General features: G+C 32.9%; 1 protein-coding gene across 2 annotated transcripts in view; it reads right to left on the bottom strand.

Moving 5' to 3' along the window:
* Msh3 (mutS homolog 3) overlaps positions 1-13,633 on the bottom strand; it is a 185,245-nt gene that overhangs the window by 13,532 nt on the left and 158,080 nt on the right. For both annotated transcript variants that reach the window (XM_046427851.2, XM_058574355.1), the window contains exon 21: positions 3,397-3,583. In XM_046427851.2, the coding sequence (XP_046283807.2) occupies positions 3,397-3,583 (187 nt within the window). The remainder of the gene's footprint in view (positions 1-3,396; positions 3,584-13,633) is intronic.

Raw genomic sequence — 13,633 nt, 5'->3', positions numbered from 1 at the left:
ATGGGCCAAAAACCTTAAAAGATATCTCACTAAAGAATATATACAGATGGCAAATATGCACAGAAAAAAAATAGTCCACCTGTTTTAATTTGTACTAATGCAAATTAAATAGTATCAATTAAAACAATGGAATACCACTAAATGTTCTAAGAATGGCCCAAATTAAGAACACTGACAATACCAAATGCTGCCCAGGATGCAGAACAATAGGAATGCTAATTTTTTGCTAATGGGAACAAAAAATGGTATAGACTCCTTGGAAGACAAATTAACAGTTTCCTACAGAACTAAACATACTCTCACCATAGGATCCAGCAATCATGCTCCTTGGTATTTACTCAAAGGAGTTGAAAACATGTCTACACAAAAATATGCACACAAATGTTTACAGTCTCTTATCCATAATTGCCAAAAACTATAAGCAATTGAGATATACAACAGTAGATGAATGGATAAATAAACTTTAATAAACCCTGACAATGGAATAGTAGTTGGCATCAAGAAAAGAAAAGATGTGGAGGAAACTTAAATGCATATTACTAAGTGAAAGAAGCCAGTCTACAAAAGTTACATACTGTCTGATTCCAGCTACATGACATTCTGAAAAGGCAAAAGTACAGATACAGTAAAATAATTAATGGTTTACTGGGTTTCCAGGAAGAGAAATGAAAAGGCAAAAACAGGATTTTTAGGGCAGTGAAAATACTCTGATACTAAAATGGTGAATATATGTCATTACCCATTTGACCAAACCCATAACGTAAACTGTGGTCTTTAGGTGATACTGACATGTTAATCAATTGTAACAAATAGATTGCTCTGGTGGGATATTGATAATAGTAGAGGTTGTGAAAGGGTGGGGACAGGGGTACCTGTGAAATCTCTCTGTCAATCTCCTTTCAATTTTCTTGTGAAACTAAAACTTCTCTAAGAAATAATATCTTTTTTTTTTTTTTAAAGGTTAAATCTCCTGTTTCTGGAGAATCCTTTTACAACATTAAGTTTGAGGTCATAATTTATTACACAGTCATACTAACTAACAGTATTATCTAGCAGAAACTATGAAATCCAACTCTAGGGTACCAAGTTCAGTTCTGTCATAATTTATTCCTAAAGATTCTTAAATCAACGTTTAAAATGTGGATTGGGTGGCACTGACAGGAGTTTACCCAAATTTCCATTATATGTAGTTTCCATAATGATTAAGGTAGTTTTTCAAATAAGTAAGAATTTTTTTTTAAAAAAAAGAATAATAAAAAGTATTTATTATGGACAAAACATGCCATCATTATCTATATAATCTAAATAAATGTTTAAACAAAATCTGGGTCTCTCTTGGGTCTTCACTTCTAGGATGACATGTAAAAGAAGGAACAACACTCATGCCAAAGGACTGTGGCCATGTGCAGTTGTTTGCTGCACAAATGGCAATCACTGGGAGCATGCCCAAGGATAAAACCACTAAGTCCATTTATGTGATACACAGTAGAGGTTATAGCCATCAAGGATATTTCCATGGTGAGTATCTATGACATTGAGGAGCTTCCCAAGCTGTGTGTGACACTCCAGTCATATGTTGCTTAATGAAGAGAATATGTTCTGAGAAACCTATCATGAGGTAATCTGTCCAGTCTGTGAATATCATCAAGTATACATACACAAACTAAGATGGCAAAGATGTCATGGACAATATAATTTTACAGGATCATTGTAATCTGTTTGGTAGCTGGCTGACTGAAAGGTTACTATGTATGTGGCCAATGACTGTACATTATTGTATCACTTGTGCCATTCACAGCAAGGTAACAAGGAAATCAGTCCTGTGAAGCCAAATAACCCAGCCCAACTAAGACCACAGATGCTGCCCCATGACCCTCACAGAGCAGTGTAAAGAATGGAGTCCTTAAGGACCAAAGGAAAGCTATCTTCTGTGGGGGGGGGGGGGGGGGGGGGGGGATAAAGGAAAATTAGACTTTAAAAACAAACCAAAAACCGAGAGCCACAAAAGGTTAAAAAAGAAAGGAATTTTAGTTTGAAAATATGCTTTTATTAGCTATTCAATGAAGAGAGGAAAGATGAAAATAAAGGAAAGATGGAGACAAAAGAATAAGAAAATATAAGGTAAAACAGAAACAGAAAGGCTGAAGAAGACATGAGGCTGCAGAAGAAGCAGATGCTAGGAGGAAGAGAGAAAAAGAGATCAAAATGAACAAAGATTGTCAAGATCATTGTACTGTCATGTGTAACTAATAAAAAAAAATGAACAAAGAGTAATGAAAAAGGGAGAGATGACAGGGGTAGAGAGTTGAACACAGAGTATCACACTGAGGTGCTTAGAAATGCACTCTGAATAAAGAAGTATGCATTGAAGGAGGGATGTTACTGAACAAGAGAGAGACAGAGATGAGACCAAAGGTGTTACACTAAGATCTAGGACATCAGTGAAAAACATTTCACAGGGTAGGCACTGTCTTTTTGTCTTTCCTCAAGGAAATGGCTTAGGTGAGTGATCCCTACTCTTGATTTAGTTTGCCAACAATAATAAGATAGAGTTATGGGGCTGGGTTGTGGCTCAGCTGTAGAGTGCTCACCCAGCACATGAGAGGCACTGGGTTCAATCCTCAGCACCACATAAAAATAAATAAAATAAAAGTATTGATCCAGCTATATATCTATATATCTATATCTATATATCTATATCTAGATATCTAGATATATATATCTATATCTAGATATATAGATATATATATCTATATCTAGATATATAGATATATATATCTATATATATAATATATATATATATCTATATAATCTATATATATATATAGATTATATATATATATAAAATCTAGATATAGATATAGATATAGATATAGATATATAGATATAGATAGATACAGTTTATGGGTGGGAATATTGCCAGAGAGGCCTTTCTCCTAGAACCAGGTGTAGCAAAAGGAAGAAAGACTCATGGAAACTATGAAATTTACTTAGGGCCAGTCTAAGTACAGAGTAAAGCATTTGAATGATCAGTCACAGGGATAGATAAATTATAACAATGGTAATTTTGTGTATTTGGAGATGGAGGTCAAGAAAATAATTTTGTATAGTATGTAGCATCTATATAAAAAAAGGTATGCATGAAGGTATTATGACTATAATCAATAATAACCTATTATATATTTCAAAATAACTAAGATTTTGAAACTAATTTCAAATATCTCACCACAAAAAAGTTAGGTAATGGATATGTTAATTAGCTTGACTTAATTATTCCACATTGTTTATATATCAAAATATATTATAATGTATCCTATAAATGTACACTATTATAACTTATCAAGTAAAAACAATATTAACAAAAAATTAATTTAAAAAAGTATGTAGGATACTTACATCTCTAATAAAATACTCAAGGGTGGAATAAGCGATGGCAATTCCATCATGGGTGCTCGTCCCTCTTCCCAATTCATCCAAGATAACCAAAGACTGTGATGTTGCTTTTCTGATTATTTCTGCTGTGTCTGTCAGTTCTTCCATAAATGTACTCCGTCCTTTATATATATTGTCTGCAGCACCCATCCTACAAGTAAGATGAAAACACCTTGACTTTCCTTGGAACTTTCTTATTATAAAGCCAAAATTTATTTTATAAACAATAAATATAAAAGCTCTCTAGGGACCTATTAAAGATATTTGAGCCAACAATAGCTAAAATTATATTAAACAAAAGAAATCCTATGTTGGATGCAAAGAGCACCTAAAAACAAATTGCACCTTGTAAAAACATTCTGGAAGGACTGAGATATTGAAAAGAACTCCTGAAAAGTAGGAAAACTCCTGACCCTGCTTTCTTTCTACCAATAATTCCAAAGCAAAGTCTTAATATTCATTGTTGTCACACTTAAAAATCCATGAATAGTAGGATCCTGTACAATTAAGGTGGGGGGTTTGAGTGGGGTTGTTTTGAAGAAAATTCCACATTGTTATTGCAAATTAAAGTACCACGGACAAAATAACCTATTACATATGATAAAACTTTTTACTAGAACTAGAATTATAGATGCTTAGTAACCTTGGGCAGCAGCTCAGAGAGGTTCCCAATGTGAACACAGTTCCTATAGAAGTCAAGAAACGGGTCTAAAAGACTTAAGGGTTTCTTTCCAGTAAGACTTTTTAGAGCATTTAATATTCAACTACACATTGTATTTCTTAAAGATGGGTCTAGTTCATAGCATTTCTTTAACTCATTTAACTATGGACCCCTAAAATTTCTTCTAGAGCACCAGAGGCAATAATGTTTTACAGACACTTTTGGGAGAACACACATTAAGTGCAAAAAGAATCTGGAAAGAAGAATAAGGAATAATTAGATAATACCATTTAAGGTCATTATTTAATTGCAAAATCTAAAATTCAAGTCTTTAACCTGCTAGCCAGCTTTGTGTCAATCCTGGGAACTATTTTCTCTGCAAAATCTCCTCATCATTTTGTTCACAGAGTAAGTAGAGCACATACTTCACACATGACCTATAGCACCATAATATACCTTTCATTTCTGGATCAACTCATAGTGAAAGTGAGCCTTCATCAGATGTGTGGCCTCAGCCCTACAATAGCAGAGGCGACAAAGTGTCCCCAGATGGGAGGGGACCTTATAACTTCTCTGGTGATTACTTTTGAAACTCTAACTATATCTATGATGGAATTAATAATTAATTTACTCACTGACAATTTCATCCATTTTAAAATCAATAAATATAAAACAATTTCTGAAATGCTAAGTTAAGAACATTCTAAATATTTGTTCAACGTTCAAATACTGCCTCAATTTCCAGCATTTACTAATGTCTCATTCCTGCCATGAAACAAGTAAGTTAAAATTTCTTTTCTAAGAAACAATTCTGCATTCTTCAGAATCACATTTGATCTCTATTTGCCACTGTTTGCTTTTATTCCGGCCAGGTTGTGAGCTGACAAAACAAAAAAAAAAATCTTTAATCAACAATAAAATGCTATGATGAGGGAAATATTCTGAGTTTTCAATTCCCAGGAATTAGGAAAAAAATGTATGAACTGGATAAGATTTTAACACAGGTAGTGCACACCTGTAATCCCAGTGGCTTGAGGCTTAGGCAGGAGGATCACGAGTTCAAAGCCAGCCTCAGCAACTTAGCAAGGCCCTAAGCAACTCAGTAAGACCCTGTCTCTAAATAGAATACAAAAAGGGCTGGGGATGTGACTCAGTGGCTAAGTGCCCCTGAGTTCAATCACTGGTCCCTCTCACCCTCCAAAAAAAAAAAAAAAGAAGATTTTAATACAGAAGTTTAAGTCTTCTTAAGTGTTTTTGTAAAAACAGTAAAGTAATAGAGTGGTTTAGTTAAAAATTTCAGGAATTATATGTTACTCTTGGGGAAGTTATTCTTAGGCAGATATACACATATACATATAAAATGTTTGGTATATTAAAGTTTTCAAATTAGAGAGGAAAAAAATGAATGATCAATCAATAAAAATTATATTAGGTGATTTGTTATTTCAGAAAAAATATGTCCTTATTTGAATTATATTCTAAAATAAGGTATATGGATTTAAAATTTTAATGGAAAAATAGAAATTACAAATATACCAAGCTAACTAGATGAAATTTAATCTTTGGATAGGTGAATAGGTGGTTTTATATACATGGTACCAAACCAAGTGTTTAGCAAAAAAACACATAATGCAAAAGTTAAAGGTAAATCAATACCTTCAATGAACATAGATGCCAAAAATCTTATTAAAATAATGGCAGTCAGGCACAATGGCATTCCAATGTAATTCCAACGACTCAGGAGGCTGAGACAGGAGGACTGCAAATTCCAAGCCAGCCTCAGCAATTCAGACCCTAAGAAACTAAGTGAAACCCTGTCTCAAAATAAAAAATGAAAAGGGCTAGGAATGTGGCTCAGTGATAAAGTGCCTCTGGGTTCAATTCCCAATGCTCCCCCACACACCAAAAAAAAAAAAAAAAAAATACACACACACACACACACACACACCAATATGTATATATATACACACCACATACAAAAACACACTTCCATCATCAAGTGGGTTTCATCTCGGGATACAAGGTTGGTTCAACATATGAAAATCAATAAATGCAATTCACGACATAAATAGACTTAAGGACAAGAATCACATAGATTATCTTAATAGAAAACACTGGACAAAGTCCAGCACCCGTTCATGTTTAAAACACCAGAGAAACTATGAATAGAAGAAACTTATCTCAACATTGTAAAGGCTATATATGACAAATCCAAGGCCAATATCATACTGAATTGGAAAAAACTGAGAATATTTTTTCTAAAAACAGGAACAAGACAACGATGCCAACTTTCACCACTCCTATTCAACATAATCCCTGAGACTCTAGCCAAAGCAATCAGGCAAGAGAAGGAAATTAAAGGGATAGGAAAAAGAAAAGAAGAGGTCAAATATATCTGTTTCCTAATGGCATGATCTTATGTTTAAGAGACCCCAAAAACTCCACCAGAAGATTTCTAGAGCTAGTAAACTTAGTGAAGTACCAGGATACAAGAATTGATGCATAAATCAATTGCTTTCCTATACTCCAATAACGAATTTGAACAAGAAATTAGGAAAATTATCCCATTCACAATAACCTAAAAAATAAAATAAAACACTTAGGAACTAACCTAACAAAGGAGGTGAAAGACCTCTACAAGGTAAACTACAGAACAATGAAGAAAGAAATTGAGGAAGACTTTAGAAGATGGAAAGATCTCCTATGTTCTTAAATAGGCAGAATTAATATTGTCTAAATGGCCATACTACCAAAAGCATTATACAGATTTAATGCAATCCGTATCAAAATACCAATGATATTCTTCATATAACTGTAAAAAGTAGTTATAAATTCATTTGGAAAAATAAAAAAACTAGAATAGCCAAAACAACTCTGAGCAAAAAGAGAGATGCTGGAGGTATCACAATACCAGATCTCAAATTATACTACAGAGTTATAGTAACAAAAATATCATGGTTGCTACACAATCAGACATGAAAACCAATGGAATAGAAGACACAAAGACCAACTCACATAAATAGTTAATAGACAAATATGCCAAAAACATATGTTGGAGAAAAGAGCCTTTCTAACAAATGATGCTGGGGAAACTGGATATTCATATGTAGAAGAATGAAACTTGACCCCTCTCTCTCACCCTGCACAAAAGTCAACTGAAAGTGGATCAAAGACCTGAAGATTAGAACAGAACCCCTGCACCAGCTACAAGAAAATGTAGGCCCAACATTTTACTATGTTAGCACAGGAACCAACTTCCTTAACAAGACCCTTAATATGCAAGAAACAAAATAAAAAATCAATAAGTGGGTGGCATCAATTTAAAAAGCTTTTGCACAGTAAAGGAAACCAGAGTGTGAAGAAAGCCTACAGAATGGGAGATCTTTGCAACCTGTTCCTAAGATAGGACATTAATATCCAGAATATACAAAGAACTCAAGAAAATTGCTGATATGATTTATTGTAGGAACTCAAATCATATAATATGCAAATAGCACACAGATTTATACAAATTTTAACCTATAACACTCAATTACCTAGTATATGTATATGCTAATTAATAAATATAACACATAATCCCATTTAGCAGTTACATAAGTTTATATAATATTAATGCATAAACATGAATGGAAATGCATTGTCATATAATCATATGTGCAATATATATGATTATATTTCACATATGTATAATCATAAATATACCTGTATACCAAAACTTCTTGCTTATCAATAAATAAATGGGCAAAAGAACTAAAGAGACACTTCTCAAAAGAAAAAATACAAATGGTCAACAATTATATAAAAAAATGTTCCACATCTCTAACAATTAGGGAAATGCAAATTAAAACTGTATAGAAATTTTATCTCACTCCAGTCAGAATAAGTATTAAGAATACAAATAACAATAAGTGTTGGCAAGGATGTGGGGAAAAGGGTACACTCAAACATTGTTGGTAAGATTAAAAATTAGTGAAACCATTCTGGAAAGCAGTAACTTTTTGATTTCCTCAAAAAAATAGCAATGGAACCACAATGTGACCCAGCCATACCACTCCTCAGTAATATTTAAAAGAACTAAATCAGCAAAACTATAGTAATGCAGCCACATCAATGTTTATAGCAGCACAATTCACAATAGTTGAGTTATAGAACCAACCTAGGTGCCCTGCAACAGGTGAATGGATAAGAAAATATGGTATATACACAACAGAGTATTACTCAGCCAAAAAGAAGAATGAAATTATGTTATTTGCTGGTAAACAGATGGAATTGGAGACTATCACACTAAGTGAAATAAGGCAGACCCAGAAAGTCAAAGGCTGGATGTTTTCTCTGATATGCAGAAGCTAGTCCAAAACAAGAAAAAACAAAGGAGTGGGGTTTTCATCAAAATAAAAGAAAGATCAGTGGAGTAGAGGAAGGGGATTGCGGGGGAGGGAGAAGGAATGAGTTAAGGGAAGCACTGTAGAATGAATCTGACCTAACTTTCATTTATGTATATATCAATCATATATATCACGTGTGTGTGTGTATGTGTGTGTGTGTGTATTACAGTGACTCTCGCCATTATGTATTTCCACAAGGCACTAATAAAAAAAAGAAACTATAAGTAAATAGATCAGTGGAGCAAAGAGAAGAGAAGACAGGGAGGGAGGAGCAGAGAAAAAGAGGAAGTACTGGGCCTGAATTAGAGAAAATTATATTCCATGCTTTTATAATTATGTTGAAATGAATCCTAATATTATATATAACTAAAAAGAATGAATAAAAAATAAAAAGATAACTATTAAACAAAAAAGTTACAACTATATACTGAATTTTTTTTAAGTTGAAGGTAAGCTATAAACTGAGAAAAAAATTGTAACATATTTGACAAAGGGTTAATGTTCCCAAAATAAAGAGTCTCACAAAGCAAAACAAAATGGTGAATATTTTAAGAGAAAGATAGGAAAAGGACACAGTCAATTTGCAAAAGAAACTTGTGAAGATGTTTAAACATATAAATTCAAACAGGAATGAAGTCATATGTTGATTATCAAAGATTAAAAAGAATAATACCCACTGTTGTCAAGTGTGGGGATGGAAGGGTATTTTTATGAGATTAAGAGTTGTTACAATCTTCCAAAAGATAATATAGCAGTGTCTATTAATATATTTCATAACCCATAAATTTCACTCTAGGAATTGTTATGAAATTATCCCAGATGTGCAAAAAAAATACATGCACAAATATGTTCTTAATAAGGCTATTTAATGAAAAGTTGGAAAAGCCAAATGCTCAAGAGTAAGAGAAAATATATATCATGATGAAAAACAAAGCAACTAATACAGTGGTATATTAGAATTTTTGATATTGAGAAATGATAGAAACATACTATGTCATCTCCTTGCATGATTTCCCTCCCCATGAGTATGTGTGGCTTGCTCTTAACCAACGGATAACAACAAGGTGATGGAACAATAATTCCATGATTACATGAATTATTTGTTCTCAAAACTATAATTTACTTAATACCAAATCTCTCAATACTTAATAATTTAGTGAATGTCCAAAATTGAAGTTTAAAATAAAAAAAGAACTTACTGATCATTTGTGGGAAAATTTACAAGAAACAAAAGACCTTAAATTTATAATTTCCCCTTATACTTCCATAAAAATTACGGCATCCCTGTATATTGTTGCTGAGTTTAGTCTAAAAATATAAAATTACAATACACATGATCCTAAGAAACATGAGAGATTCTCAATTTTAATGGGATATTAAAAAAGTAACTTAATGTTTTCGTAGAAAACTTATTACCATAATGTGAAACTTAGTAATTAAAGACTGGCACACAGCCTTGACAGTATTGACATTTTCTGCTCAGTTAAAAAACAGTATGTTAAAAAGGGATTCCAAATTTAATTTTTTATAATGACCTACTGAATGTGAAAAATGACTTTCTTATCCCACATTGTCAGTGATAAAGTCCAACCCATGCGAATAAAGTACGATTTTTAAAATGCTATCACCTATTTTGTTTTTATCCTTCTGCTTATCCAAACTCCCTTGCTTACATCTTCAAAGACTTCCTCACTGGCAAGACTAACAGATCACCCATTTGCCATCCTGCCCCTTCTTTAGATTCTGAAACTGTTGACCACCAGTTGTTGTAGATGCTTCTGACAACCCTAGCATCAAAGTCCAGACTGCCCCTCGGTCACCTTTCATCCAAGGCCTTTGTTTTCACTAAACTTTCCTATAATATTCCCTGATCTAGGAGAATGCAAGCAACAAAAAGGGACTGCTCTCCACAGGGCTCCACACTTCCCCTGATTTTTATTTTCTATGCTACATTAGCTACAAAGAATTTGGTCATTCCTTTCTTCAGTGGTCCTTCTCCTTTAACAGAAGGGAAGAGCCCAATGGCAAAGAACTTGCAAAATGAGAATCAAAAAACCCTTGGTGCTGGCCAAGTTCTTAGTAATCATGCTATACTCTCATTTTAACTAATGAGATGGGATGAAAGACATTTCAGGGTCATGTCTCTTTGCCAAGGTGACAGGGCTAATCTATGGTAGCTTCCGATTCCTGTGCTGGGATGTTTTGAGTTACTCCAATATGTCTCACGGTATTACAGGCTTTCTGATCTTAAGAAGGCCAGCCCAGATTTCAGAGGATCTTGGATGTATTTTTATTATGCAGTGATCCTGATTCTATTATTAGGCCAGTGGTTTTCAAATATCTTTTTAGCTGTGATTAAATCCTTTGTTTGAATGAAATTTTTACATAAAAACTCTGCATCACATGTAGAATGGTTTGAAAGTCACCGCATTAGGAGCCAACACAATTTCTATTACAATTCTACTTTTCCCAATTACCTGATGATAAGTTGACAACATGTCTAGCAGACACTGTAGAAATGCTGGCTCATGAACCAGTCACTGATGCTATAGGGAAGTATGTAAATTGCAACTGTGAGAATTGTTCATTGATAAAAATATTTTCTGTGAACTTCCCTCTTAATAATTGTATAGTTTATTTATCCTAGTTTGGTTACTGGAAAACTGAATAATACCTTATAACAGAAAATAGAAGCCTTACATTTACCTTATGTTCTATCCTTATTTTCTCTTTGAGTGAACATCTTTGGATAACATTCTCTCTTATCATTCTTCTATATTTTATGGGTCTCAGTAAAATGCCTGAAATAATATTTTGGAGGACAAAATTTAAAATAATTTTTAAAAGATGTTCGATAATTTCATATTAAATTGAAAATCACAAGACATTACTAGACAATGATTCTGAAATTTTTTTAAATGTTAAAAGATGTTTGAAATTTAAGGAATTCTAGGATACATGTAATTATTTGTGTATACATTCAAATGTAGTAAAAAATGGAGAAATACCTTTTCTAGGTTTTATCTTAGAGTTAGTTTGCTCTGAGTAGACAGAAGGTTACAGTTATGTGATTAAGAAAAAAAAAATCACTGATATTTTTAGGAGTGGCGGCTGACTAATCTTTCTAATCCCCCTACTCCCTGCTTGCCTATAACCCTTATATAGGTCAACAAAGCTTAATAAAACATAAATGGAGAGAAGAAATTATTACTTTTTTGAGTCAATTTCTAAAATCAAGAATATTTTCATAAAAATTTAATTAGGAATTGTTTCATGAGATCATGATCTATGTGTTTCTCAATCAGAGCAAATGGTGGGGGGGGCTTTGTCCCTTCAAATCACTATTTCTGAGCCTTTAGCAAGGGAAATGCTAGTATAAGGGAGAAATACTGCAACAGAGGCAAATTGATTTTATTTTTTAAGAGAGAGAGAGAGAGAGAGAGAGAGAGAGAGAAAGAGAGAATTTTTTTAATATTTATTTTTTAGTTTTCGGCAGACACAACATCTTTGTATGTGGTGCTGAGGATCGAACCCGGGCCACACGCATGCCAGGCAAACGCGCTACCGCTTGAGCCACATCCCCAGCCCCAAAATCGATTTTTCATATGGAATGATAAGTACTTGGAGTTTAAAATCATTAAATGAAAGCAATAGGATTCCTTGATATCAACTACTTTTTAACAAATAGTGATAAAACATACATAAAAATTCCCATTATAATATTCTTTAGATAAAGAGCTCTGTGGGATTAAATACATTCACAGTGTTGTTCAGTCATCACCACTCTCTTCTTCTAGAACTTTTCAGAGAGAATTTCTACATCCACTAAAAAAATAACTTCCTACTTTCCCCTCTCCCAATCCCTAGTAACCTCTATTTTTATTTTCTTTTTGAATTTATTTTTGAATTTGAATTATTCTAGTATCTAAGCAGTATCTGACCTGTATATAAGAGGGTTTTAAAAATGTTAGCTTATTTTTTTTCTTTCTGAAATTGAAGATATTCCCATTTATTTCACTTTGCTAAAATGTATGCAGAATTCTATCTAGTATGGATACCTAAGCTTCTTGCTTTGGGGATATTATGTAAATTGTACAAAGGTAAAGAAAACCCTACTAAATAATAAAGTACTCTAATTTTTTAAAAAGATGGCAGATGGGAGGGTAGGAATGGGAAGGAAAGGAAAGGAGGGAAAGGGAGAGAAGAAGAGAGAGAAACCAATAAAATAAAATTCAATAAGAGAAAGCCTTACAAAAGAATATCACTTGCTAAAAGATACGCAGATACCAAATAGTATTTGAAAGATATGAAAATGTGAAATAGTAAATCTATGAGGCACTTAAACATAACATTAGTCCATAAGGGGAATGAAAGCACAACGTACCACTATATGTGTGCATTTAAAAATACCTGGAAGAGCACAGGCCTAAACAACATGAATTTCAGGTGGCAGAATTATAAGTGACTTACATTTTTTTCCTTTTTTGAGTTTTTCTATAGTTTTAAAATTTGCACAATGAACAAGTATTACTTGTCTAACTGGAAAAATACATTATTTTTAAAAAATCAGAAATGATGCATTTAAGACCATTTTATATTATATTGTATCATTATGTTAAGACAAGGCAGAAAAACAGAAAATACCAGGTTAAATAACCAGCTTTCTTCACAAAAATGAAGGCAAAAATAGACAAGTAAGATTATATCAAGTAAAAAGATTCTGCAGCAAAGGATGTAAGTAGAAGTGTACAAAGACAACCTACAGATTAGGAGAAATATCTGCAAGCTGTACATCCCATAAAGGGTTAATATCCAAAATAAAGAGCTTAAACAATTCAATAGAAATAAAACAAAACAAACAAACAAACAAACAACAACAACAACAAAAACCCAATTAAAAAATTTAGACAAATGGACTGGGGTTGTGGCTCAGTGGTACAGCACTTGCCTAGCATGTGTGAGGTACTGGGTTGGATCCTCAGCACCACATATAAACAAAATGAATAAAATAAAGATCCATTAACGTCTAAAAAAAAAATGGACAAAGAATCTGAACAGATGTTTCTCAAAAGAAAACATACAAGTGGCCAAAGGATATGTGAAAAAAAATTCAACATTACTGAATCATTAGGGAAATGCAAATTAAAATTATAAA

Source organism: Marmota monax, unplaced genomic scaffold, assembly GCF_021218885.2.
Source record: "Marmota monax isolate L192 unplaced genomic scaffold, Marmota_monax_Labrador192_F-V1.1 WCK01_AAM20220418_F8-fsc00018, whole genome shotgun sequence".
Taxonomy (NCBI): Eukaryota; Metazoa; Chordata; class Mammalia; order Rodentia; family Sciuridae; genus Marmota; species Marmota monax.
This window is presented reverse-complemented; position numbering and strand designations above follow the sequence as displayed.